Source organism: Alnus glutinosa, chromosome 1 (assembly GCF_958979055.1).
Source record: "Alnus glutinosa chromosome 1, dhAlnGlut1.1, whole genome shotgun sequence".
Lineage (NCBI taxonomy): Eukaryota > Viridiplantae > Streptophyta > Magnoliopsida > Fagales > Betulaceae > Alnus > Alnus glutinosa.
Window position 1 is genome coordinate 21002073 of NC_084886.1, and position 27008 is coordinate 21029080.

General features: G+C 39.1%; 1 protein-coding gene across 4 annotated transcripts in view; it reads right to left on the reverse strand.

Annotated features, from left to right (window-relative positions):
- Nucleotides 1-24505, reverse strand: part of LOC133858679 (ATP-dependent DNA helicase homolog RECG, chloroplastic-like) — a 35398-nt gene extending 10893 nt beyond the window's left edge. Inside the window, exons 1-9 of one of the 4 annotated variants that reach the window (XM_062294150.1) lie at nucleotides 24196-24505; nucleotides 24004-24072; nucleotides 22860-22944; nucleotides 22672-22769; nucleotides 19047-19613; nucleotides 18844-18956; nucleotides 11076-11310; nucleotides 8241-8404; nucleotides 7274-7355 (exon numbers count right to left, since the gene is read on the reverse strand). In XM_062294150.1, coding sequence (XP_062150134.1) covers nucleotides 7274-7355; nucleotides 8241-8404; nucleotides 11076-11310; nucleotides 18844-18956; nucleotides 19047-19613; nucleotides 22672-22761 — 1251 coding nt within the window. In that variant the 5' untranslated portion in view covers nucleotides 22762-22769; nucleotides 22860-22944; nucleotides 24004-24072; nucleotides 24196-24505. Of the gene's footprint in view, nucleotides 1-7273; nucleotides 7356-8240; nucleotides 8405-11075; nucleotides 11311-18843; nucleotides 18957-19046; nucleotides 19614-22671; nucleotides 22770-22859; nucleotides 22945-24003; nucleotides 24125-24195 lie in introns of all 4 variants that reach the window. The other 3 variants (XM_062294152.1, XM_062294148.1, XM_062294149.1) reach the window with 3 other exon arrangements.
- Between the last annotated feature and the right edge of the window lie 2503 nt (nucleotides 24506-27008).

Sequence of the window (27008 nt, forward strand, 5' to 3'; positions counted from 1 at the left end):
TTCTACCCTAAGATGTCCATTCGGTCTATACAGTATCCCTAGACCAGGTTGTCTCTTCAAATACCAAATAATGCGAGTAACAAGTTCCCAATGTGAAACCCGAGGAGCCTACAAGAACTGACTAAGAACACTAACTACATATGAAATAGCTGGCCTGTGATAGTAAGATAGTTCAACTTCCTAACTAAACGACGGTACCTGCAAAGATCTTCAAATAATTCACCTTCACCCTTCAATAATTTCTTATTTGGGTCCGTCGGAACATCAACTGGTTGAGAACCCAAAAAACCTGTCTCTTCTAATAAATCAAGTACATACTTTCTCTGAGATAAATTGATACCTGTTCGAGATCTAGCAACTTCAATACCCAGAAAATATCGAAGTTTGCCCAAATCCTTTGTATGAAATTGCTCCAATAGAAACCGTTTTAATCGAGCAATGCCTCTTGAATCATCTCCAGTAATAACGATATCATCTACATATGCCACAAGGATATAGCCTGCACTAGTATGTAAGTGAAATATTGAATGATCCATTTGACGTCTCTGAAGACCAAACTTCAATACCGCTTCAGAGAATTTTCCAACCATGCCCTCGGTGATTGCTTGAGACCATACAATGCATTTTTTAACTTACAGAGACGGCCTTGAGACTCCCCCTAACCAACAAACTCGGGTGGTTGCTCCATATAAACTTCCTCATGTAAATCCCCATGTAAAAAGGCATTTTTGACATCCAATTGAAACAATGGCCAATCAAGATTAGCAATCAAAGAAATAAGAACACAAACAGAAGAAATTTTGAAAAAGTTTCATTGTAATCAATACCATATGTTTGTGTATTGCCCTTAGCCACCAACCGAGCTTTCAATCGTTCAAAGGAAACATCAGGATTTAACTTCACTGTGTAGACCCATTTGCAACTAACAGTCTTCTTATTAGGCGGTAAGGGAACAAGCTCCCTCGTCCCATTTTTATGCAAGGCCTTCATTTCCAATTCCATAGCTTGCATCCAACTAGAGTCAAATAATGCATGTTGCACTATCTTTGGAATGGAAACACTAGAGAGATGGGAAATAAAGGAAGAAAGGGAAGGAGATAAAGAACTAGTGGATACAAATTGACTGAAAGGATGTTGAGTAGTGCAAGAACGTTGACCTTTATGTAGGGCAATAGGCAAGGGGTCGGATGCAGGTGGAGACACCGGATCTAGAGACGATAAGGATGATGGTGGAGGTGCAAGAGCTGATGGTTGAGGCTGACGCGTATAAACCTGGAGTGGAGCATGCGAGCATGGAGGCAACATGATTGCAGGAGAAGGGGAGGCAGGTTAAACAAGCAGCGGAATAGACGCGACATCAGGCTCAAGGGAAGAGTCACCCAAAGAAGTAACAGCAGGAACATAAGGGATAGAGTCAACAAATGTGACATCAAAGCTAATGAAGTAGCATCGAAAAATAGGACTATAGCAACGATATCCCTTCTGGGTTGTGGAATACCCCAGAAAGACACATTTAGAAGCATGAGGGTCAAGCTTATCAAAATCGGGACCCAAATTATGAACATAGCAAACACACCCAAAAACCTTCAGTGGCAAGGAGAACGGGGATGAAGAAGGACACAAACAGAGAATGGAGAGAGGCACCATCTAAGACCTAGGAGGGCATCCTATTAATGAGATAACAAGCAGTGAGAATAGCATCACTCCAAAACTGCTTGGGGACATGCATTTGAAACAAGAGACAACGAGCAACATCCAATAAAATGACGATTCTTTTGTTCAACCACACTATTTTGATGTGGAGTGTAAGCACATGAGGTTTGATGGATAATGCCTTTATCAAACAAATAAGAGGCAAAAGAACTAGACGTATATTCTTTGGCATTATTAGAACGCAAGATACGGATTTTCTAAGCAAATTGAGTCTTAACATAGTGCAGAAAATTTGAAAAACAGAAAACAACTTGGAATGATTTTTCATTAAAAATAACCATGTCATACGAGAAAATCATCCACAAAAGTCACAAAATAGTGGAATTTATTGGACATTATTTTAATGGGACCCCATACATCAGAATAAACTAACTCAAAAGGACTTGAAACCCTACGAATAACTCTTGACAGAAAAGAGACAAGATGATGTTTACAAAGTTGACAAGCTTCGCAAGGCACAAACAACTCAGGACGAAGACTCGAGACTTGATGCTTCAACATAGGAAGGAAAGGATGACCAAAACGACAATGCCACTAAAGAGCTGAGGTTGACGACTGCAAAGTGCGAAAGGTAGGTGTAGGTGCGAGATCCAGATAATATAAACCACAAACTTCATGCCCCATTCCAATCATCCTCCTCGTCTTAAGATCCTAAAAAATGCACAAAGAAGGGTAAAAACTAACTGAACAATTAAGGCCTTTTTGTAATTTTACTAATGGATAACAAATTAAAAGGGAAACCAAGAACATGTAGAACATACAACTCAATGTCAGGACTTAGAAGGTGGTGCTTGAGCCTGCCACTTTGGAGAGGGAACCATTAGCAAGGGTGACACATTTAGGTGTATCAACACTCAACAGGATGATAAACGAAGAGGGAAGTAGACGAACCAATCATATGTTCATTTTCACTAGAATTGATAAGCCACGGGTCACTAGTGGAGGATAAAAGACAGTGAGAGGCAATACCTGAATGAGCAAGAGTAGCAATGGAAGAGGAAGAAACCTGCTTATGGGCTTAGAACTGAGCATACTAATATTTCAGAATGGAGATTAGACCATTCTCTAAATTTGGGCTCGAACTAGCAAGTGGTCAAGATGTGGCTGGAAAATCCTCATGAGAAGCAACCTGATTGGCAAACCCAGATGGTGTGCCATGTAAATCCCAACAATAATCCACAGAATGATTACTACAGCCACAATGGATGGGTAGCAATAAAAGCAGCGCGATCACCATTACGTTCAAAACTCAACTGACAACAACTCAAACCGTGTTAGTACCGAAGGAAATAGACAAAAACTGACCTGAACCGGCTGCAAAATAACCTGAAACGGACTGAACCAGATGCAAAATAGCCTGAACTGTGCAGAACTGGATGGTAAATGAACTGAATCTGACTAGACTCAGCCCAAACCAAAATGCGGATAGCCTTATCCTGGTTTGAGATTGGGATATCTTGATCCCTGATAGGCGACAAGGAGCACCCGTACCAAACAGGCTTCATCTTCTCCGAAAGCCACCGGAAAGTTGCTGGCGACCACGCTAACGACGACGAACAAAACCACCGCGGATCACAACCAGGCAATTTCCACCGAGACCCACACAGAGAGAAACCAATCCACCACGACACTTATCTCCGGCCACCGCAGACAGTACAAGCCACCACAGAAATATAGCACCACTCGACCGACTACACCAATCAATCACCAACGACAACGACTGTGCCAACTGAAAACCCAGCAACCATGAGTGGGGTTCCGCTGGCTACACCAAACCCACCAACAACGACGAAGTCATCCATGGCAATGACGACGAGATCACACCACTGATGGCTGTGAGCTCAGCAACATCACTCTCCTACTACAGGCATGAAGCCCAGTAATTCAGTTTCCTTCGATTAGTAGCAAGACAAGTGGGCAAGAGAGAAAATGAAGAGGAAAAAAAGAAAGAAATGAATGGAAAGAAGGGAAATACATGATATCAGGCAAAGGTATAAACCCTAGGCTCTGATACCATGTTGAGAGATTTGCATGGAAAATATAAGAGAGAAAGAGGAGGCTAGTGCAACTTACCTACCCTACCACACATATTATTATATAGGCTTTGAGAAATATGACAATGACTGAAATACCCCCAAACCCTAATACATTCTTCTAACACTAGGTGGCCCACACTACTAGCGATGCTGTTCCGTCATGACCACCATCCGTACATCGCTGCAACAGTCACTTATCTGGCCCATTGGATTCAAGTGGCAAAACATAAACATAAATATGGACCACAAGGCCAAGTCTGTATACACGTGTGCCAATCATCCCTACATGGCAATCCACACAACTTATTTTCAATTAACATAATTATCATCATTTCACAATTAAACAGAAAAACCCAATGCAACTCTAATCATAATTTATAAACAGTAGGCTCACGACATAATCTTTGAAAGATATGCAATAAAAGGTTCCACAGTTTATAGCAAAATAAACATGTTTGAATGATAAAACATTTTTGCAATTCTGTAAGAATTTACTTACCTCGAACACTCTGACTATTCCTCATACATTCTAAATGTAAATCTACAAATCCAAATTCTATAATTATCCAAACAACTAAACCCAAACCCTAAGACATTTAAAACCTAAAACACACTTAAGAAACCCTAATTTAGGCATTCTGGACTGTGGGGATCGATCCTGATTGGCTAGGAATCGATACTGGCTAGGCTGGGATCAATCTTGGTTGGTTGGGGTCAATCCTAGCTGATCTGGGATCGATCCTGGCCCGAGCCAGCACCTATTTTGGGTACTTTTGAGCCCCTAGTACACAATCCAATCAAAAACCAAACATCCCTAAAGGTCCTATAACTCCCAAAAATAATCAAGAACTCATCTAGCTATCATGGTCTCACCTTTAATACAAAAACATTAAAAAGTATTACCTTGGTTATCAAAACACTTTACAATACAAATCATACAACATACAGTGTGTGAGTGTATAAAGTATTGATTGAACATGTATTTGAAAGATCCATCACATGAAATTATAAGGTTTTTCACATAAAATCGTAGACATTTCTTTTAAAAAAAACACATAAAATAACAACTTTCTTTTGAAATCATCACATGAAATAACACATTTTCTTTTAAAACAACCCAACCCATTCTTGAAACACGATCTAATCAACCAAACGTGTGTAAAGAAGGATTACAGAAAAAAGGCAATGGGATTGCAAGGTATGTGAGTTTTACCTTGAGAAAATGATTGCAGGAGTAGATTTCTTCCTTTAGGATTGGAATAAACCCTAAGTTTTAGCTCTTCTTACTGTTTCTCTCTTCTCCCTTTCTCTCTGACACTTCTAGATGCTGAGAAGTCATGCAAACCACACATCATAGATAATACACAAATGCGTCAACTAAAAGAAAGAGAACAAAGTATCATCATCCATGATGAGTCACAAACGCAATCATCCATAGATAATCAAACATACACAACAAAATTTGCGCTCGTGCACACAAGTAAACCAAACAAGAAATACGGATCCTAAACTGAGTCATCAGCCCCAAAAAATCCTGACCCATAGAAAGTCACGTCACTCGATACCTCATCCAAGGTCATGGCTCGTCATCATCTACATCCTCGACAACGTCCTCCTCAACTCCCGTCTTCCATAATCCTGACACCACTCGCTGAAGCTTCTCTAAAATTTAATGGTCCTGCATCATACCATCAGCTAATTTCCTTCGCGCAACGGTAAATGTAGCAGACTGCTCCTTGACGAGTTGCTCGATATGATCCTCTCGTGTGTCTACTCGGTCCAACCACTCGTCCACTTGCTCCCTGAGCTATCCCATCTGTGCAGCGAAGAACTGCTCCATATGTTCCTTGAGTTGTCTCATCTATGCAATGAAGAACTACTCTTTCTGCTCCCTACACCTATCCATGTGTGCAAGGTGGTCGCCGCTCTACTAGGAAGATGATGCCTCTTTGGGGTCAGTCATCTAGGTCTCGTCTATATCGTTGGGCACATCCAGTGGCGAGGGTATGATGTTCGCAGAGCTGCTATGCATTGTCACCTTGTCAAAGGGGCGCATCGGTGCTACCAAGAGTTCACCGGGCTCCGGATGCACCTGCGAGCTGGCAATGAATAGGGTAAGCAGTCCGGCACAAGGAATTGAGTACTCGGGTATTGTCACGTAATGCACTTCCTGCATAGCCCCCACAACTAGCTTTCTGAAGTCCACGGGTATGAAGTTGCACAGGGCATATAAAAGACACGCTCTCGGGTAACTGATCAAGGCATAGCAAGAAATTGGCCACAAGTTTTGAGTCATGATCTGACTTAACATTCTCCTTCCCTTGGACAAATACCCGATGTGGTATGCGGAGTCATTCCACTCTGGGTGCGCATCATTTGAAAAGCATGAACACAAGTCCGTCCATGATGGAACAGTGCCAACCGTGTAGGGATAAGGAGAATCTGGGAAATGAGGAACCCCGTAGAAAGTATTGATGACCTCTGCATCAATGTATAAATCCTTGCCCCTAAGGTACGTCTTGAAGGAGTCTTCGTGTACCTCGTACATATTCACATATAATTCCCAAAAAATATCTAGGCAAGCAAGAACTGCACAAGCTACTAGCGGTTCCCATCCTTGTACATCTATCGCCTCATGAACAATGGGACAAAACTCTACGAGGTCGTTGAAATTGATCCTGTGCTCCCCCAATATGTGATGTTTACGGAGTAACTGGTACTTACCCCGAGCAATCGAGTTCCTGAATCTATTACCCTGCTCGGTCATAGATGAAGTCGATGTGGCTGCGGGTGAAAGTGAAGGTGGCTTGACTATATGCAGTTCTGAAGGTGCCTCCTCAGCTCTGGTGCGCTTACCTCGAGTTGTCAATTCCTTGAGCGCTACTGTGCCCCACCCTGCCTAACAATTCAAAACAAACTACAACCATGATATGCTTCCTCAATGAAATGCACATGTATGGGAGTGTGTCCACATAAGTCATAAGAAGGGGCTATGTGTATGCATGGAAGTGAAAGGGTACAATGTATGGTAAAATGATGTTGCGGTATAACAATGCCACAAGGTGTTGTAGGTAGTACCGAAGTACCATCATAGTAAAGTTTTCAAAGAAAGCTACCGAGCTTGAACCTTTGTGGGTTACCACCCTAAGAATGTAATACGGGAGAATACCTTGCGGTGGAAGTTGAATAGGAAGTAGTTGATTAGAACAATTGGATACTACACAGGATATGACATGAAAAATTGGAAACTCATATGGTGTCAATCGAATTGCATCACACGGGGGTGAAGATGGATTTTACCATAATCCATAATCATTCTTGGAAAAGAAATGCCGAAAAAAATTATTTCCAACAAGATTAAATTATGTTTTGCCACAAATGTATTGTGTTAATCTAAGAATTGAAAGCAGAGGCAAGAAACAGATACTTTCTATTATGTGTAATCAAACAAGTGAATGATCCCTAAGTCACTTATGAATAAATAAGTATGCATCGATGAAACAATTAGAAGTAAAGACACTTACATTGCGAAGGCTTAATAGTCCGAAGCCCTGAGTCACATCTTTCGGTATAGGATCAATATTGACAGGCAAGGACCGTAAGGCTCTAGAAAAAATCAAAATAATTATTTTATATATTGGTGGAAAGGCATGCTTACAAACAGAAAACCAACCAACTCTATTCTTTAAGAAAACAATGAAAAAAGTTTAGCTCCCATTGAATAAACAAGGAATACCATTACAGCTAAATAACTAAATTGAAGTCAAGCATCCAATTAGACCAACCAAAAATTTTCGGTTGTAAGAATATATTGCATCACCAAATTGGGATCTCCAAACAATACTAATATTAAAAGGATCAGCTATCCAAAAGGATTAAATTCCATGCCAAGGAGAAAATGTCAGATGCACACATGTATCTAAAAAAAATACATTTAATAGCAAAAGACCAAGACATCTAATCAGCAACTGAAGTCAATTTCAACTTTGTATATCATTTGATCATGCTCAGTTAAATTACACCTCAAAGGAGGTTACTGCCTCTTCAAAGGCCTAGAATGGTTCCTCATATTTAGCTAAAATTTCCAAAGTTTGCTGATCAAAATCACTTTCAATAGAACCTTTTTTTTAAAAGTAAATATTCATGAAATTGTTCCATTAGGCTTGAGAGAAACTTCTTCCTAACATTCCAAAAGAAGCAACCTTCCATTGAAATTGTCTAAAAGAAACCAAGCTCCCATCACCATCCTAACAAATAGAAAAAGATGAAAACCATCACACTAAACAATTTTGCTTCACAAAACTAAGTTATCCAAGATAAGAGTGTCTAATCAAAACACATAACTGCAAAAGAGGAGACCATGAAGTGCTAGTTTCATAGCCTAATAGCATATATCTGAAAAGGGGGGGAAATTAGATACCAAAGTAGTAGACCCTGCCAAAGGGTCTGGTTGTGATACATTAGAATGATAAAAAGGTAGGAAGTACCAACCTTGCAATTATGTCTCTAAGAAAGTTTGGATTTAAGCCTCCTTTTGAAGGGTATATGAGATACGGCTTCTCTTTCGCACAAAAAGATAAATCCTTTTGATCTTCAAGAGCATCAATATTGTACTCTCTCATTTCAAAGTGATCCTTAGTATGCATGGTGCCCACCTATATCAAAAGGCAACATTTAAGTACAATTCTTTTTTTTCTTTTCTTTTTGTGTGTGTGGGTTGGGGGGTAGAGTGCTAGTACAAGTCTTACGTATACACACAAACTACAAGTAGAGAAAATCATAATTGAGTTAAAAATATAATATTATACCCAGAGGGGGACTTTTAACTAGTTGTATGTATCTTGGAAGTAGCTTAAATCCAATAATACCTCCCCTTTGCCCACATCCAAAAAAATTATAACGCAATCAGCAATTGTATCAGTGTGCTGGCTGATGCTCATTTGGTTCTTCCATTCACAATCCAGTAACCACATCCTACACTACAAGAACAAGTGACAACTTCACAGGTAAAATGTTCTTCCCACATAGAGCTGGAACTCATGCGTATTTTAGCTGTCTTTCTTTTTTTTTTTTTGATAAGTAAGCGCATTTTATAAAAAGCGTAAGGCGCTCCTAAAGTACACTAGAAGTATACAACAGGACACCAAACAAGAGAAAAAAAAAAACAAAGAAACAAGAACTAAAAAGAACCCAACACCCACAAAACAGCCCAAACAAACAAAGGACCCAAATAACCCAACAAAACTTACAACAACACTACTTCCTTTTGCCTTTGCCACAGCTCGATCCCTCATAATTAATCTAACATTTCAAATTATTCAGTTCCCTCTGGCCTTTTGGTTTGGAAGCAGAACATTTCAAATTAGCTGTTAACTCTCAGAATTGATGAATGTAAAAGGAAGATAGAAATTAGTATCTCACCTAGAAATGGTAATACAATATACTATAATTTCAAAACCCCCAGAGAGGAATAAACCAAGAACATTAATAATAAAGCAATATTTATAGTCACAAATTGGTAGGATCCACTTATGCTCAGGACTGATGGGTCATATATAAGGTAGACTTCCTACCTTTTAGAGGTTCAGTATTCTAATGCTAACAAAACTTTCTTAAGGTGGCACTTAAACAAAATTCCTAAGGTGATGCAAACAATCGATATATTTCACTTCTGTCTTGCGTTGTGCATTTAATTCTGATACCTATGCTTGGCTCAGGTGGCAACAGGTTGGCATGGGGTAATGCTTTGATGACGACATCAAAAACACTCGAAGAAAAAGATGAGAAACAAAACAATACTTTGAAACCAGAATCAATTAGGCTAGAAAATCACAAAACCCCCTCACTCCAAAAAATTGAGCAAAGGGAACACTGGACATCCAACCTGTAGGGTATTTGTTTAAAACAGTTCCCTGTTTCAGACAAGTTTTACCATGTAGTATTCTTTTTATTTGCAAAATGTCTTTCAGGGATAAATTTCTTCTAAGAGTAATGCTACTTTTCACACCCATTTATTACGCTTATTTCACATTGGCTGACATAGCTTCTTTTAAGTGGCTTCCCATGTCAGCCACTTAAAAAACAAAAACAAAAGGAAAGCCACTTAAAACACACCACGTCAGCCGATGTGATAAATGGGTGTGAAGAGTAACATTACTCTTCTTCCAATACTAGCTTGATGCTACCAATATATATATATATATATATATTCTGATAAATGATGCTACCAAAATAATCAAGAATGAAAAACTTAGAATTTAAGAAACCACTTTCCAGAATTCTGGGAAAATTTGTCTACACCACAACATCATTCATGGTTTTTCACTGGAACTTCTTAGCCCATTCTGTTTCAACATCTGAGGTAAGTATGCATCAATCCCACTTCATGAAGAATTCATGCTCATGTTTAAAATGTCAAAAATTTCCCGTTATCTTATAAGAATCAAGTCAACATTTATCCATGTTGTTTCTTCAATCTTGTTTCTGATTCAACAAACAAAATATTCCAAGAGTAACCATCAGTATCAACATGATATCTGTGCATGGCACTATCAATCTCTACATTAGGATCATCCCTGATAACAACCAATAATTGTCAAGAATGTTGAAGGCAAAGCCTACGGGCTAGTTTGGCAAACTACTCAAACTTTCCCTCTATTTTTTTTCACTTCTCCCAAAAAAAAATTCTAACTTTTTTACATTTTTTATATCACATCAATCATTTTTTATTATTATTCAAATAAAAAAACCCACTACAAAACAAAACGTTTTCACTTTTCTATAAAACATTCTCAAATTTTATATCACATCAATCACTTCTTACTACACAATACACAAATCTTCCACAACAAAATTACTTATCAAACAAGCCCTACACCTATGACAGTTGTTGTCAACACTGATATGCATTTTTGTTTTTGTTTGATATGAATATTTTCTGAGAGATTTAAACAAACCAACAATGTAAATATAGCATAAATAGTTTGAAATTAAGCGGAATTTTAGAAGAATCTAATAACTCAGAAGGTATGCCTTTTCTTTTATATATTGTTAAGTTACAAGCCAATATAACTGTAGAAGAATTTGAAAACCAAGTCTTAAGCAAGGAGACTGAAGTTCAAGTCAACCACAAGAATTAAACAGCAGTTATATCCACTATTAAAACAATGGCTACAATGTCTCCCACGAAGCATTAATGAAGAATTATTAGAAGGTTCGTCTTTCTTCAAGGTATGGCTCTTGAATTATAGAACCCTACAACAGAAATTGATGGCAAGACCAATCAACCACATCAAAGAACAAAGTAAGCAACTCAAGAAAACTCACCTTACCACTAACGCAAACAATCTCTCCCTCTTTATGCTTCTCTTCAAGACTTTTAAGAAAAGGTTGAAATGTAAAACGAGTACCATGAAAAAATTTCTTCAGATGCAAATAAATTGTCTTCTTTCCTTTACTATCAATATCATCGACTGTATGCTCAGAAGTTGATTGATTGTCTGCAATCTCACAGCCCACAACCACCTCAAGAAATGAAAAAGAACAGCTATTTCTGATTCCCCTGCAGGAAAAATGATAAGTGTCATCTATATTGAAACAAAAACTTTCATCTCCCTAAAGATTATCAACAGTAATTACCACCACTATAAGGACAAAAAAGCATAAAATGTTTACATATCTTAACATTGATGTTGTAAAGCTAGGTTTAGTAAATTAATCTTATAAGACCCGATAACAAGAATTCCGTACACAACATATGATCCAAACATATTGAACAGTGAAAAAAACAAAAAGAACAATAAAAGTAAGTTTTCAAAGTTTAAAAATGTCAATGTTGATTGGAGATACATAAGTCGTTTTAAATAGAGAAAAGCCTAATTGTATATAATACTGTTAATACAAACCATTTGGACTACAAGAAATAGGAATTTTTGAACTTATCAAGAAAAAGAACTAGGAGTGCTTTCGAGGGATCGCAGCTCCTCTTGAGATTAAATATGCAACACCACAAATCAGATGATATTACTAGGTTGGCTCCGATACTGTTTATCATAATTCTGGGAATACATTAGTCACATTTGTGCGATACCCTAAAGGGAACTAGGTTGGCTCCGATACTGTTTATCAAAATTCTAGGAAAGCATTAGTCACATTTGTGCGATACACTAAAAGGACTAGTCACTACTATGGGTCCCTGCAATTACTTATATAGCCTAATTCTACTTGGTAGATAGCCGATGTGGGATTTATCACTTGCTCAATTCAACACCTTCAATTCAATCTAGGATATCACAAAAGCCTTCATGAGATCTGACAAGTAATTGAAATTCATTAAAACCAAAGGGTGCACCCAAGTACGTATACAGGAGAAACATCTAATCAAAAAAAAAAAAAAAAAGTTATGCAAGATAGAAATATGGAAATTATCATAGGTAGCCATCCAATGGAAAATGGAGTTAAAGAAAAAGGCATTTAACTCCACCAACGTATTTTTTCCATCTTCAAAGATTAGTTCATTTCTTTCTTTCCAAATGCACCACAACAAGCACAGCGGAATCATCTTCTAGAGAGCTTCACTCAACAGGGCTACCAAACTTCCCTCTCCAACAAGCGAAGAGATCTCTCACTCTACAAGGCACGACCCACGCTAATCCGAACAATCCGAAAATAGAGTTTCATAAAGCACTAGCTATCTCGCAATGGAGTAAAAGATGGCCGACAGTTTCTACACTCTTCTTACACAAACAACACCAATCAATCACAATGATATGCCGCTTCCTTACGTTATCCAAAGAGAGAATCTTACTTAAAGCGGCCTTCCAAGTGGGGGGAAAAAAAAAAGGTGCCTTACTCTGCCAAATACACCACCAAGTAGAGCTGTATTTGAGCCCAGCTTGAGACTACTGAACTCGGCTCGCATACATAATATAGGAGATCGAACTCGGCTCGAGCTCAAGCCGAGTTCTAAAGGAATGTTCGAATTTGGCTTGTTAAAAGTCTAGTCAAGTTCGAGCTTGGCTCGAAATCGACTAGCTTAACAAGCCAAGCTCGATTGGAGTTTTGAAAATTTTGAACTAAAAACAAAATCGTGAGTATTAAAAATGCTCAATAAAACTTCATTGATTTATATTTAAAAACATTAATTACAAAGAATTATTTTTTCTCAATTCTCATCAGTCAGCTCATACTGACACAACTGACAAAAATAACATCATAAATTCGAAACAATCAATATTTTGCTTGGTCTCATTAGTCAGCACAAGCCAACAAGAAAGACACGATGTACAAGAGCCACAAGAGCCCATTTTATAGATGTAAGAGGTGAGGAAAAGTTTTGTTCCTCTTCGGTGTGGGACAACTTCAAAAGTCACATTGTTTACGACTTAGAACGTTTTGTTCCTCCTAAAGTTTCGACAAGCTTGCACTGTTGCATAAAATCAAATCTGCAATTTGTTTGAGATCATCAATGTCCTTTTCTCCTTAAAAAACATTAAGCATTAGGTCATAGAAATCCATCCTTAAGAATATATGATTCACCTATATATAAACTATGGGAAAGTTCAAATAAATGGTTCTTATTTTAGATCTGCAATGGTTCTTTCTTTCTGCTTTCTTAATTTTTGTTACCATTTATTCTCTAGGTTTTGACAAATATGTATATGACCCTAGAATCAACAATCGATTTTGACCATGTTAATTGGGACTTCCTTTACTATATTTTGAGGCGTATAGGTTTTGGCTCTAAATGGAGGAAGTGGATTTCTGCATGTATTTCCACGGCTCGCTTCTCGATCCTGATCAACGGCAGCCCGCATGGCTTCTTTGGTAGCTCTTGAGGACTTTGCCAAGGGGACCCTCTCTCTCCTCTTCTCTGTCTTAGTCATGGATGCCTTCAATAGGATGCTTTCCAGAGAGATGGATGGGGGCTTTTTTCCTAGCTTCCGAGTAGACAATCTCAACAATTCCCCCATGGATATTTCCCGTATGTTGTTCGCAGATGATACAGTTATTATGTGTGATGCTTTTTTTTTTTATAAGTAATTGCAATAATATAAAAAAGCGCAAAGGGGCGCAACCCTTATACACGGGAAGTATACAAGAGAACCCCTAACAGGAACGAACAGAGAATAAATTTAAAAATTCAACATAAGTAAAAGAGCTCAAACAATGATGGGGCGCTATCCAAAAATATAAAGTATTGAGCAACCGCTTCCGTAGCTCCACCATGGATGTCTCTACATCTTCAAACAGCCTAGCATTCCACTCCCTCCAAATACACCACAGCAAGCATAAAGGAGCTAACCGCCAAGCCTCTATAGCATGTCCACCCCCAAGCGCCGCCCCCCAACTATTCAGCAACTCCAACACCGTACGTGGCATAACCCACTCAACCCCAAATAAAATAAGGACATAGCTCCAAAGAGCCTGGGCGACCTCGCAGTGAAGCAACAAGTGATCAATAGACTCCCCACTCTTCTTACATAAACAACACCACTCAATTACTATCACTTTCCTCTTACGTAAGTTATCATGCGTCAATATTTTGCCCAAAGTAGCTGACCAAACGAAGAAGGCCACCCTAGTTAGAGCCTTAAAACGCCAAATATTCTTCCAAGGGAAACACGGGACAACAGGGCCAACTTTCCTAATAAGCTCTTTATAGAAGGATCTCACCTCAAATAAACCTTTTTTAGAGGGATTCCACACTAACCTGTCACCCTCCCCATGTCGAGCCGACGTATGTGATGCTGACGTTGATCAAATCCAAAATTTGGATCACATTCTCATGTGTTTTGAAGCCATTTCAGGTTTAAAGGTTAACTTTCAAAAATCCAAGTTAGTCGCAGTGGGGGAGGTCCCGCACATTGAGGAGCTGGCTAGTATTATTTGTTGTAATATCTCTTCTCTTCGGTTGCATTACTTGGGTCTTCCTTTAGGTGTACCCTTCAAATCTAAATCCATTTGGGATGGGGTGGTTGAGAAAATGGCGAGTTGGAAGAAGATTTACTTGTCCAAGGGGGGGAATCTTACTCTCATCAAGAGTATGCTTTCTAGTATTCTCACTTATTTTTTATCTCTCTACCCTTTACCAGCTGGCATTGCCAGTAGAATTGAGCGTTTTTCGAGGGATTTTCTGTGGGACAACCCAGGCGGGAACCACAAGTTGCATTTGGTAAACTGGAAGACTGTTTGTTCTCCAATTGCGAGAGGGGGGTTGGGTTTCAAAAATCTTATTATGTTTAACAAAACCCTGCTCTGTGGCTTTGGAGATTCAGGAATGAACAAGATTCTTTATGGAGGCAGGTGCTTGTGTCGAAGTACGGGATCCGAAGAGGAGGGTGGTGTTTAAAGGAAGCACAAAGTACTTATGGGGTGAGTCTCTGGAGGTATATTAGGAAAAATTGGAGAGCTTTTTCCAATTTTGTTTATAAGGTTGGGGATGGTCTCTGCATTCGCTTCTGGCATGATATTTGGTGCAGTGATAGTGCCCTAAAGAGTTCTTTCCCATAATTCTATTCCTTAGCACGTAACAAGGAGGCTTTGGTGTCAGATTACATGGATCTCTCCAGTCCCCACACCCTTTGGAATCTTAGCTTCATTCGAGCGGCTCATGAATGGAAAATTGAATCTCTGGATTCTTTTCTTACTCTTTTATACTCCGTGAATCCCCTTCTAGGAGTAATGGATAGTCTGGTGTGGACTCCTTCGAGCTGCCATGGTTTTGCAGTGACAAGCTACTATACTATGTTACAATCAAGTGAGCATAGTTCTTTCCATTGGAAAAGCATTTGGAAGGCGAAGGCCCCTCTTCGCATTGCTTCTTATGGGCAACGACTTTGGGTAGAATCCTCATGGTGGACAATCTCAGAAGGCGGAAGTTTCAACTGATTAACCGGTGTTTGCCTCAATAAGAAGGATGAGGAAACTATTAATTCTCTCTCCTTGATTGCCAGTATGTCGCTGACATCTGGCACTTAGTTCTTAACAACTTTGGGGTCTCTTGTTTTGCTTTTGCAAGTTTCAATTATCAAAAGAAATGTTGTTTATGGTTTTGTTATCTTATTTTCAATGCAGGTTTGGTGTCTCTCTCTCTCTCGCTCGCTCGGCCTGCCCGTGTCCCTCTTTTCTACGCTCGGTTGAAGGTGACAACGATTCCTCTCTCTCGCTCGCGCGGTTAAAAGGTATTACATTGTACTGGCTGTTTGGTAGGGATGTCGCCCCTGTAGGGGTGTCGGCTTCAGCCTTATGGAGAGCCGGTTCTATGTGGAGGCTAAGTCCTTCCGGTTCTCGGTGGAAGCAGGGTCTGCCGAGCTTCGGGTGGAGGAAAAAAGAAAAGGGTTTTCAGGTTATGCTGTTCTCGGGTTGAGTTGCACTGCTTGGTTATTGTCGAGGGTGGAAGAGATTTTGGGTAATGCTGGGATCGAGGATTTCGTTAGATCCTTTAGGGAGGGATCAAAGGCGACCATCACTCGGAGAGGTGAAAACAGGTCTAGGCGGTTCTTGGAGGTGGAAGTTTTCGACGGAGGTCGGAGAGGGCGCATCCTTTTTCCAGAAGGGCGGGACGGGAGAGGGTGGAGCCGTGTTTCTGGGGAGCTGAGCAAAATGTTGGATTTTCTGGAAATCACGTGTGGGCCTTCGTCTTATGGCGGTCGTTCTTATTCTGGTGTTTTGCCGTCGGGCGGTAGATTGGGGATAGGATCAGGACGTCTGTCGTTTGCGGCGGTGGTGAGTTCAGCAGCTACTGTCTCAGGATCTAGGGTTGAGACAAAGATGAATGGTGATTGGCCTCTGCCGGGCGGGCGCGAAGTGGAGAAAACGCAGCTGCGGGGAATGGAGATGGGGGCGGTCTGTCAGGTGAGTGATTGCTCCGTTCAAGAGGAGCAACCGGTCGGCGTTTCGGGATTGAACCTTCGTGCAGAAGACCAGTCCAGATTTCGAGGTTGTGTCTATAGGCAGGCTGGCGTGTCCAGGATTTCAGCCGTTGAGGGTGACGTTTCTCTGCAAGGGGAGGGAATGGTTGGAGTGTTCGAGAAGGTGTTTGAAATCCTGGGTCAGTTCTCCAAGGCGCTGGTTTGGGCCTGTGGCTTGCCGAAAAAGTTGGGTTATAAGTCTGCTCTTGGGCTTAAACGTAGGGTGGGTTTTGTGGCGGGTCGGGTGCTTAAGAGGGCAAAGTCTGTTGTTAAAGGGTTTCGGGCTGGGGCAAAGTTTAAGCCATTTGCCAATTCGGTCGATGTTTAGGGCCGTAAGCTGTCTCCAGCTGATGGTGCAATTTCGGGGCGGGGCTCGGGTCAGGGGTGTCTTCAGCGTCCGATGGAGATCCATGGGAGCGCCCTTCGGCCGGTCATGACGTCGGCGGCAGATCCTGGGGTGGATCTGGTTCTGTCTCTTTCCGGGGCTAGATCCAGTGTTCGGGTGCTCGGTCCTGTGGTCGAGACTGTCATTGAGGATGCCGTCCCTTCCTCTCTTCCGGCGCTGGTGTTGCGTCCGCCGGTGTTTCTGAGTGTTATTCCTTCTGGGGTGCGGCCTTCTTTAGTTTCAAGCTCTTTCGAATCTGGGCTCGTCTTTCGGCAGGCAGGGGTTCTTCCGTCAGCTGGGGTGAGGTCGGGCGTTGAGGTTCTTCAGCTTGGGGAGATTGGTGACTCGTCTATCGGTGCTAGGCGTGACCACGTAGGCGTTGCTCTTAGTGCGCCTTCTGGTAATTCGTTGTATCGTACTTCGTCTCTCCGTCGGCAGGCAGGGATGCTTGCGGATGTTTCTGCCTTGGGAAGGAGTTTTGGTGGGGTTGATCTCTTGGGTCTTCCTGGGGTTTCGGCTTCCTTTCCCTGTGGTCAGTGGGTTTTGTTTTCTCATTGGCCAAGTCCAGTCCCCTTTGTGGTTGGGTACCCCCAGTTTACTGGTTTATCGTCTAGGGTCGTTGAGGTGGGGGAATCTTCAAAGGGGGTTGATTCTAAAGGAAGTGTTGTTGGGCGCCCCCTGGATCCTGGTTTGCCGTCTGGTAGCGTTGAGGTGGAGGATTCTTCTAAAGGGGTTGTTCCAAAGGATAGTGTTGTTGTTTACCCCAGGGTTGTGGAAGATAGCAAGTCGTGTTTTCGCACGATGGGGGTTTCGTTCGTGGGATCTGATCAGAAGGGATTTCTAGATTTTTTGGCTTTGATCGAGGATGAGCGCTTTGACTTTGAATCCCCTCCTAAGAATGATAAGGAGAGAAAAAGGAAAAAGGGGATAAGAGAGGTCAAGAATCTAGAATGTTCTATCAATTTTGATGCTAGGGGTATGGGATCTAGTCGGGACAGGGGCAAGAAGATGGGGGTTTGATGTAAATTTCTTTTTTTGGGTTTTTCGGGTGTTTCCTTTCCCTTTTTTTTTTTTTTTTTTAATAATATTCTGTTTATTACCTATCAAAAAAAACATTCTTCAGCTTCTCCATTGTTGGAAATTTCTTAGGCGGGGACATTCCAAAGAAGCTATCTGGAAAGTTATTCCCGCCCTCTTAATGTGGAGCATTTGAAGAGAAAGGAATCGTCAGCTCTTTGAGGATAGCGAGACCAATATGCTTCTTCTTAAATCCTTCCTTATGAGATCTCTTCTGGATTGGGCTATTGTTTATGTTCCTAACTTTCCCTCGAGGAATTTGGTAGATCAGATTTGTTTTAAATACTTTAAAAAAAAAAAAAAAAATTGAAAGATAATGGAAAACATAGTTTTAAAGAAAAATTTTGTTATCTATAGGCACAACCAATCACATTCTAAAAAAAACAAAAATTAATCAAAATTTGAAAGTGTGACAAAAAATTGTACATCGCATAAGTTACATGCTAGTATCATGGCATTTCTTTGATTAGGAGTCTATGTGAGTGCCTTAACACAATTTAGCTCACATGGAGTAGATCAATGCGATTTGCCAACACCTCACACAGCCTAAGTGTCAAGGTAGGCACCTGAAGCGCCTACGACAACATTGATTAAAATATCTCAAAGACCAAGTTAAAAAAGGTCTAATCAGCTGAACATCTTGCAAGAAATACAATTACTTCCCCAAAGAGAGACGAACAAGAAATACAATTCAATTATTTCGGGAGAAAGGAATAGCTACCTTGAAGATAAGATTTTCCCAATGCAAATCAGGTATTGTCTGTCATCAATTGCAGTCTGCGCATTCTGTAAATCAGCATAAGTTCGAGGAAAATGATATAGCAATTCCCGCAACTACATGGAAAAAAAAAAAAAAAAAAAGGAACAATGTCAACACATGCCTTCTTGTGAAATATAAAAACCTAAAAGGACTTTGCTATTTACATTATCTCTCACCGTGTGAAAGCCACAATTTTCCAGCTGACGACAGTGCCTCTTACTTAATCCAGGTATGCAATTGATAGATCTGTCAAGAAATAACTCAATGGGGGCAGAATTTAGCAGTGATTCAGGCCCCACTTTGATAGAAGATTCCTTTACAGTGACTGAAGAATTTGATTTTTCTATAGTTTCTAAAGCAACAGGCTGAAAAGATAAAGTCTCATAAGAATCTTCTTTTAGTGGGGAAGGTGTTACACTCAGAAGCACAGGAGACACAGAAGGCCCTGTTTCCCTAGAACCCTCTTGAACCAGCTTGGCACCAATGGAATTAGGAAGAAATCCTTCACAATTTTGGGTAGCTAAAACCCTACTCAATTCAGAGCAACATGCAGTCTCATCATACAATTCAACCTGAGGAGAACTACCAAGAATGATGGATGGAAACCTTTTATATGCTAAGGAGTCGTCAAATTCATCCTTTGCACCTTTAAGATTCATACAAGATCGCTTTTTAGCGCTTTCATTATCAACTAAATCATGAAGATCATCATAATCTATCAGAACAGATACCTACAACAAAACAAATTGCAGCATATAAAGAGTTGACTTGGGAAACAGTTATAGAATTCCAAAAGCTACGGGTACATTGGGTGAAACAAACAGTCATCACATTCTTTACTAAGCCCATTCTAAATTGCTTCACTAAAAAAGAATAATTCAATCAAATGCAAACATATAAATTTAACAGTTCAAAAACTCAAAAGAGCCCAAGCATGCCATTTTACTAAGCGTTCCTCTACAAGATTCATCATAATTCCCAATGGATAGTGGCTATTCTGTTTCCCCATGGAGGCTCAATGTCTTAGATATAGCCTAATGGTGCTTCTCCTCCTTCTCGATGAAGAAGTTGTAAAACTTAATTATGGATTATAATTTGAAGGAAAATAGTTGTAAGGAAATGGACTTGGCTTGCTCCGAGGGAGTCGAACCTCCAACAAACAACTGAATTTTTTTTTTTTAATAAGTAATGGACACATCATTGAAAGCGTAAGGCGCAAAAGTATACAAGAAAAAGCACCTAACTAGAAAGAGGAAAAAAAAAAAAAATCATTATAACTAATCGTCAAGGGAGAAACATAAACAGCTGTCCAAAGATACAAAGTTTTGAAAAATAATGACTAATCTCCTCTAATGTCCTCTCACGGACCTCAAAAGTTATGTCATTCATTTCCTTCCATAAACACAATAACAGACACGTAGAATGTAGATACCATCTTCCACACAGCAGCACTCCACATACTGTCAATAGTCCACCAACGAGCATACAGGTCGACTACACGTCTAGACATAATCCAAGACAGTCCAAAACAACTGAAAAAGGCAATCTAAATTGTGTAAGCCACATCACAATGAAGAAGAAGAAGATGGTCTACGGACTCTCCACTCCTCTTACACATGCAGCATTTATCCACCAAGATGACGTGTCGCTTCCTGAAATTACCCATGGTAAGGATCTTACCTAGAGCAACCGACCAAGCGAAAAATGCCGCCCTCAACGGAGCCTTAGTCTACCAAACACTCTTCCAAGGAAAGCGGTAGCCTGCATTACAAACCAAGGAGCAATAGAAGGATCTAACCTTATGTTGTGACAAAATAAATATAGGATCCCTAAAGAAGCAGAAAAGGGCATAATAGAAAATAAACCCCACATAGGACACCAAGATTTATGTTGTTCGGCTTAACAAGCCTATATCAATATGCGGAGACAACCGGAGGAAATTCACTATCAAAAGATGAAGTACAAAAGTAATAGGGAGAAAACCACTCAAAGCCCAAAGCCCTAATACACCCAAATCTCACTCCCACACAAAAAGGAATAAATGGCAAAAAAGAAATACTTCTCTAAATTCTCTACACCAATTGGCGTTATAGATGTGATAAACACTAGTGAGATTGCACTGCTCTCGTTGTTGTTGTGCTGCTTTTGAAAGGCTGAATTGATGTTCCCTTTATAAGGGCTCATTGTCGGCTAGTAAGATCTAATACTGGTTGGAGTAGGACAACACACCAAGTCCAAGTCGGTTTGGAAGAGCACTCCAAATTGGAATAGAAAACTCATTCGACAAAGAGGGAAATAAAGCTTTGAGGCCCACGTGACTTGACTTGAAGAAATCAAGTCATCTCACGACACCATAAACAACCCTCTTTTGGAGGGGACCCACCAAAGCTTATCTTTACATCCTCGTCTCACACTAGTTGAATACAAAACTCTAAAGAAAGAGGCATAGTCATCCACCTCTCAATCATGAGCCGTTCTAGTAAAGCTCGCATTCCACTTATTGAAACCACCAAAAAACTCCAAGTGAGCCGCAATAAAGGCATCATTTGCGCAAGCAATACCAAATAAATTTGGAAAGGTTTCCTCATGGGCCACATCCCCACACCACTGACCATGCCAAAACGTAATCTTGGAGCCATCTCCTGCCTCAAATCTAGTGCGACACTAAAATATCCTCCAACCCCTCCTAATATTCTTCCATAACCCCCATCCCAAACGCTCCAGAGTCCAAATGGCTCAAATGCTCAATAGAACACCACACACCCCACGAACTGCCAAATTTTGAGTCCACCATCACTCTCCACCAAACCTCTCTCTCATGCATATAGCGCCAAAGCCATTTACCTAGAGAGCACGATTGAACACTAGCAGATTCAGAATTCCCAACCCTCCCTCAGAGAGTGGCAAACAAAAGACATAGGTAAAGAGAATGCCATAATTGTATATGACATAATGACATATAACCCATTGACAAACACCAGAGTGAAACATCACCAAAAACAGTGGGTGGAATAAATTTTCACAAACCCTAGCCAACAGCCAGATCAGGTGGATATGCTCAAGGTGAAAAAGATGACAGCTTAAATATCAAACCAATAACCTGGAAAAACTCAAAGGGGGAATTCAGCAAAAACCATTTGAATAACCAAAATCAACAAAAGAAATGCTAGATGACTACAACGTGCATAAGGACGTGCAATAATAGGAATGAAAAATCATTGAATATGTGAGACATACCAAAGATATCATGTGAAACCAATTATCCATACCTTGGCAAATAGCTGGATAAATATAGTCAAGAATCAGCTAAAACCAGCTTTTCTGAAAAAAAAAACAAAAAACAAAAAAAAAAAAAAAAAAAAAAAAAAAAAAAAAAAAGTATTTTTACTAACGTATTTTAAAAAGTAGTAGTTTCAAAACTATTCAGATGAAGCCATGCTTTAACAACACCACGTCACCTGAAATGGTGATTTCCAAACACAATTTCCACTGAAGTTGTGTTTCGAAAGGACGATTTCAGTTGTGCTTCCCAAATCCGATGTAAAATTGTGTTTTCCAAACATGAAGTCAGAACCCCCATCATTCCTAAATAGTTTTGTAAGCCCCCAGGTAAAACTGAAACGATGACTGAATCATGAAGCCAATGAACTGGAAAAGCTCATTGAGGCATATCAGCAAAAGCAATTCAAACAGCCAATTAACATGAACTTAGATGAACTGATCTGCATAAGGAGATGCAATCACATGAAATGAGAACTAAACTATATATGGTGAGGCAGAACATTGTACCACCCCATTCGTGCTCTTGACAGGAGCGAATATCGTCTCTGGATGGACCTTCAATGGCACAGTCCGGTAAGTAACATCGGGCCCCAACATGTCCTTTCCTGGTAAAGTCACGCCACACAGGTGGGTCAGGATGGCAAGATCAACCAGACATTTAGAGCTAATGGGGACTACATGAACTATGTACTCACCTTTACCCTTGCTCCCGGGGGTGATAACTGTCCTACTTCCGTAGTCGTGAATTTTCCGGTTCCCGGAAGATCCACAGACATCTCCCTGCAAATGTCAAATATCAACAATGTCAAATCTTCTAAATTTGCATTGTCCCACCAATGGACAAAATAACTGCATTTACCATGATTTTGAAACTTTACATGATATGCATAAGGAATTGCATATATGTTGAGATAAGATCCTGAAAATTGACATGAGATACATAGATATCACCTGAGCGATAAGATCCAGGTAACTTAGTTTTAATCAAATTTTATTTGACATATCAACAATATATCAAAGCTTGCTAATAACATCTCAACACATTTCACTACCCCCCGTTCATGCAAATATTTCTAACTATTAATTCAAAGGCATGAAAACACTTTTTTTGAATCAAATCCATTCTCCCATGCTTCTCACGTTCAGAAGCATGGGAGAATGGATATAAATTAGACCCAAAACAAATAATTTTGGTGATCGCTTCATCAGCAGTGAATATTAAAAAGTTAATTTGTTTATGGATTAACACAGCATGAATTAGTATGCATGTTTAGACATTACTTAGAAAAATCACATCTATTTTGAATAAACTGATTCTAGCACCACTCCAAAGACAACAAGAGTTCCTCTGTCCACTGAATTTACATAGCACCCATTACCATGGAGATGCATTGTACTATTGATAATCTCAACATTACTTCGTAATGGTGCTATACTACTATCTCTGACTTAATCCAAACCTACTCTACGACTTGGCTGAATCCCACAATCAACACATAGTCACAGATAATCCTGATTAAACTGTCTTCCATCTCAATTTTTGTTCAAAGATTAGTAATCGGAAAAGACAGTACATTGCACTAAAACTAAGCAGCTTCATTTTTATGAAAGCGTATATTCAACAGTAAAACATTCATATTGAAGTTATATGGCAACATATGGGAAGATGATCCTCCAGTTTCCTTTTTCAGTAAAAAAAAAAAAAAAAAAAAGCAACAGCATGCTTCATATGATCAAATGATTGAGTAAAACTTCCGTTTCTCAGAAAAATGCATGTAAAATACAATTATGATGGTCAAAAAATAGAGAGTTCCCCAATATGTATAAACAAACATCTACCTTATTGAGAATTTTTGATCGGCCTGAGATTCTTGGTACTTCCTCCAACAATTTTCCCGCTAATTCATGCTTTGGTCGAGAACAAAATTTTGATACTTTAGAGAGGAGAGATTTATTAAACCTGCAAGAAGATGGTGCCATTGCAAATAATGCCCATAATCTCCCATGCTTATAAATAATGAAGTACATTACCTCATTTTTCTACTCAAAGCAGTCTGTTATCCTATCTCAGCTTCAAAAACAAATGCACCCTCCAATCCTTTCCCACAGAAGCACTTTCAAATGAAACTTTTGTCTTTGAGCGCATTTAAAAGTTCTTTTCCGCAGAAACATAGAAAGAAAATCGGAGAAGCTCTGGTAATTGGAAGGTACCAGTGAGCGATTCTGGAGGAGAGCTGTGTCCGCGAGTAGGGTGAAGAGTGACAGCGTCCCAACTCCCAATGGAGGTTTGCTGAAGCGGACACTGAACATCAAGAGGCGGGAGACGTTGGAAAAGGCCCACGCCGCCCACCAGGGCTTTCTACAGAGACCGCATCTCTCCTTATTTCTTTTCTCTTTTTTTTTTTTCTTTTTTTTTAAAAAAAAAATACAATTTAACTCTATAAATTATCACCATTTTTTCGGATGGCCCCCAAACTACCGAGGCTTGCAGTCTGACCCCCAAAACTACCAAAACTTTTGAAAAATGCCCCTTTTAGAGAAATATCTCTGTAATACCCCTGCCCCGTTTCATTTTTTCAATTAAAAAAAATTAAAAAAATAAATAATTCAAAAAAATTAAAATTATAAATATAAATAAAATTTTATTTTATTTCTTATTTTTTATTTTTTATTATTTTTTTTAAAAAAAAAAAACCACAAAGAGGAAAATGGATATGAAGATCAATGAACAAGCTCACGACTGTTGATTTTTCCGTCAGAAACCGAACAAAGTCTTCCACAACAATGATAGACTTGATCGTCATTTGCAGTATTTTTTTAAAAATAGAAAAATAAAAAATAAATTTTAGTTTTTTTTTAGTTTTTATTTTTTTTATTTTTTTCTAATTTTTTCCTTTTTTATTTTTTTTAAATTTTTTAATTGAAAAAAGACACATCGCAGGGGTATGATGGGATATTTCGCCAAAATGAACATTTTTCAAAGGTTTTTGTAGTTTAGACAGCCAGAGCTCAAGCCTTGATAGTTTGGAAGGCCATCCGGATAAATAATAGTAGTTTGGGAAAGCTAAATTGTATTTTTCTCTTCTTTTTTTCTTTTTCTAAAAATTTGGTTAACTAGACTACAATTTCCTTCCTTGATGTTTAAATAGTTTATTAATTTTTTTTCATTTTACTTCTTTGGTTCAAAACTACTTACATAATATTAACAAAAATAATATCACATAAACAGTTTCATCACGCCACATACTACATGTTAAAAAAAAAAATAGTTTTTTACTTTATTAAAGAATACAAAAATATTTTTTAAAAATGAGGTGGCACAGTAAGTCCCTTACCCCAGCAATAAGAGTAGCTCGTACGACCATCTCCAATAGGATGGTTCCAATTCCAATGTTGGAAATGGCCTCCCAAACCATCTCACTGTTCAAAGGGTGGCCGCACAATATTGGAAAAATACACTTTCCCCCACCCAAAAGTATACACCATTTTTTCGATTTGACGTTCAACGTTCAAAAAATGATAATCGACCCCCTAATGTATCTAATTGTACGTGGCAAAAAAACTCTCCGTCAATTTTTTTTCCAAATTGCCCATAGGGAAAAATATAAGAAAAACAAAAAAAAAAAAAATAGTGGTGATGGAGCCACCCCCTATGAGAGTGGTCGAGCCACCCCCATTTCGGTCAGCCTAGGGGTGGCAAACCCAAAGCCCGTAGGTGTAATTCGGCCTGATGTGGCCAAATGGGTGTAGGTAGCCACTCCCATTTGGGCCAGGGGGAGGTGGTTGGCTAAGCCACCTGCTTATCTATTTTTGTTTTTTGTTTTTATTTTCAGGGACAAATTGGGAAAAAAAAATTAATGAATTGCCATTTTTACCACAGTTTGATACATTATAGGAGTCAATCGTTACTTTTTGAACATTGGATGCCAAAATGAAAAAGAATGTATATTTTAAGAGGTAAAGTGTATTTTCCCCTAAAATTTAAAATTGCGTATTTACGCAAAATCTCTGCTATTTTTTATTCTATCGCTACAACATCAACAATTCCATGAGCTTGGGCTTCTGTTGCTGACATAAAAACATACATTTTCATGTCTTCAAATACAACCCATGGGTGTGCATACTCACAAATCACTTAAAATTACGTCACGTCGCAATCAAAAAGCAAAAAACAACTTATGAAAACCAAGTAATGCTAGAAGTCTCTTTTGTGTCCGTCCAAAAATAAGATAGCTTTTAAAATGACAATTTGATTAAAATTCAATAATGACCTATCCCAAATCAAATGATAATTTTAAAAATCACATATTTTTTTGAAGGGAAACACGAATGACACAATGAAAACTTCTTGCATTACTCGAAAAGCACTAGCAAATGGGCCGAAGTCATTATGGGACTTGGATCCGGCTTCTATGCGGCAGTGAAAACTACCGCATAGATGCTGTGAACATTTGTGTGGCCTATATTTAACCAAGTATTTTTTTAATTTAAAACAACAAATAAAATAAAATGTGTTTTGGCAAAAGAATAAAGGGCCAATAGATTAAGGAAACATTAATATATTTGGATAACAACTAAAGATGAAAACTGCTGTCATTTTGGCGATAAAAAATATTGTTGAGATTATGGGTTAAATGGTTCAACTATCGGCTGCAACAATATATTTATTTATTATTCTTCTAGAAAAAAGAATTATTATTTTTTTTAGAAAAATACATATACTTCTTTCAAACTACCACCCAATTTATTATGTCTCTCTAAACTAAAAATTGCATTAATGTCCCTTTCAAACTACAAAAAATTTGCAACATATCTCTAATGAAAAAAATATCCTTAATAAGAAA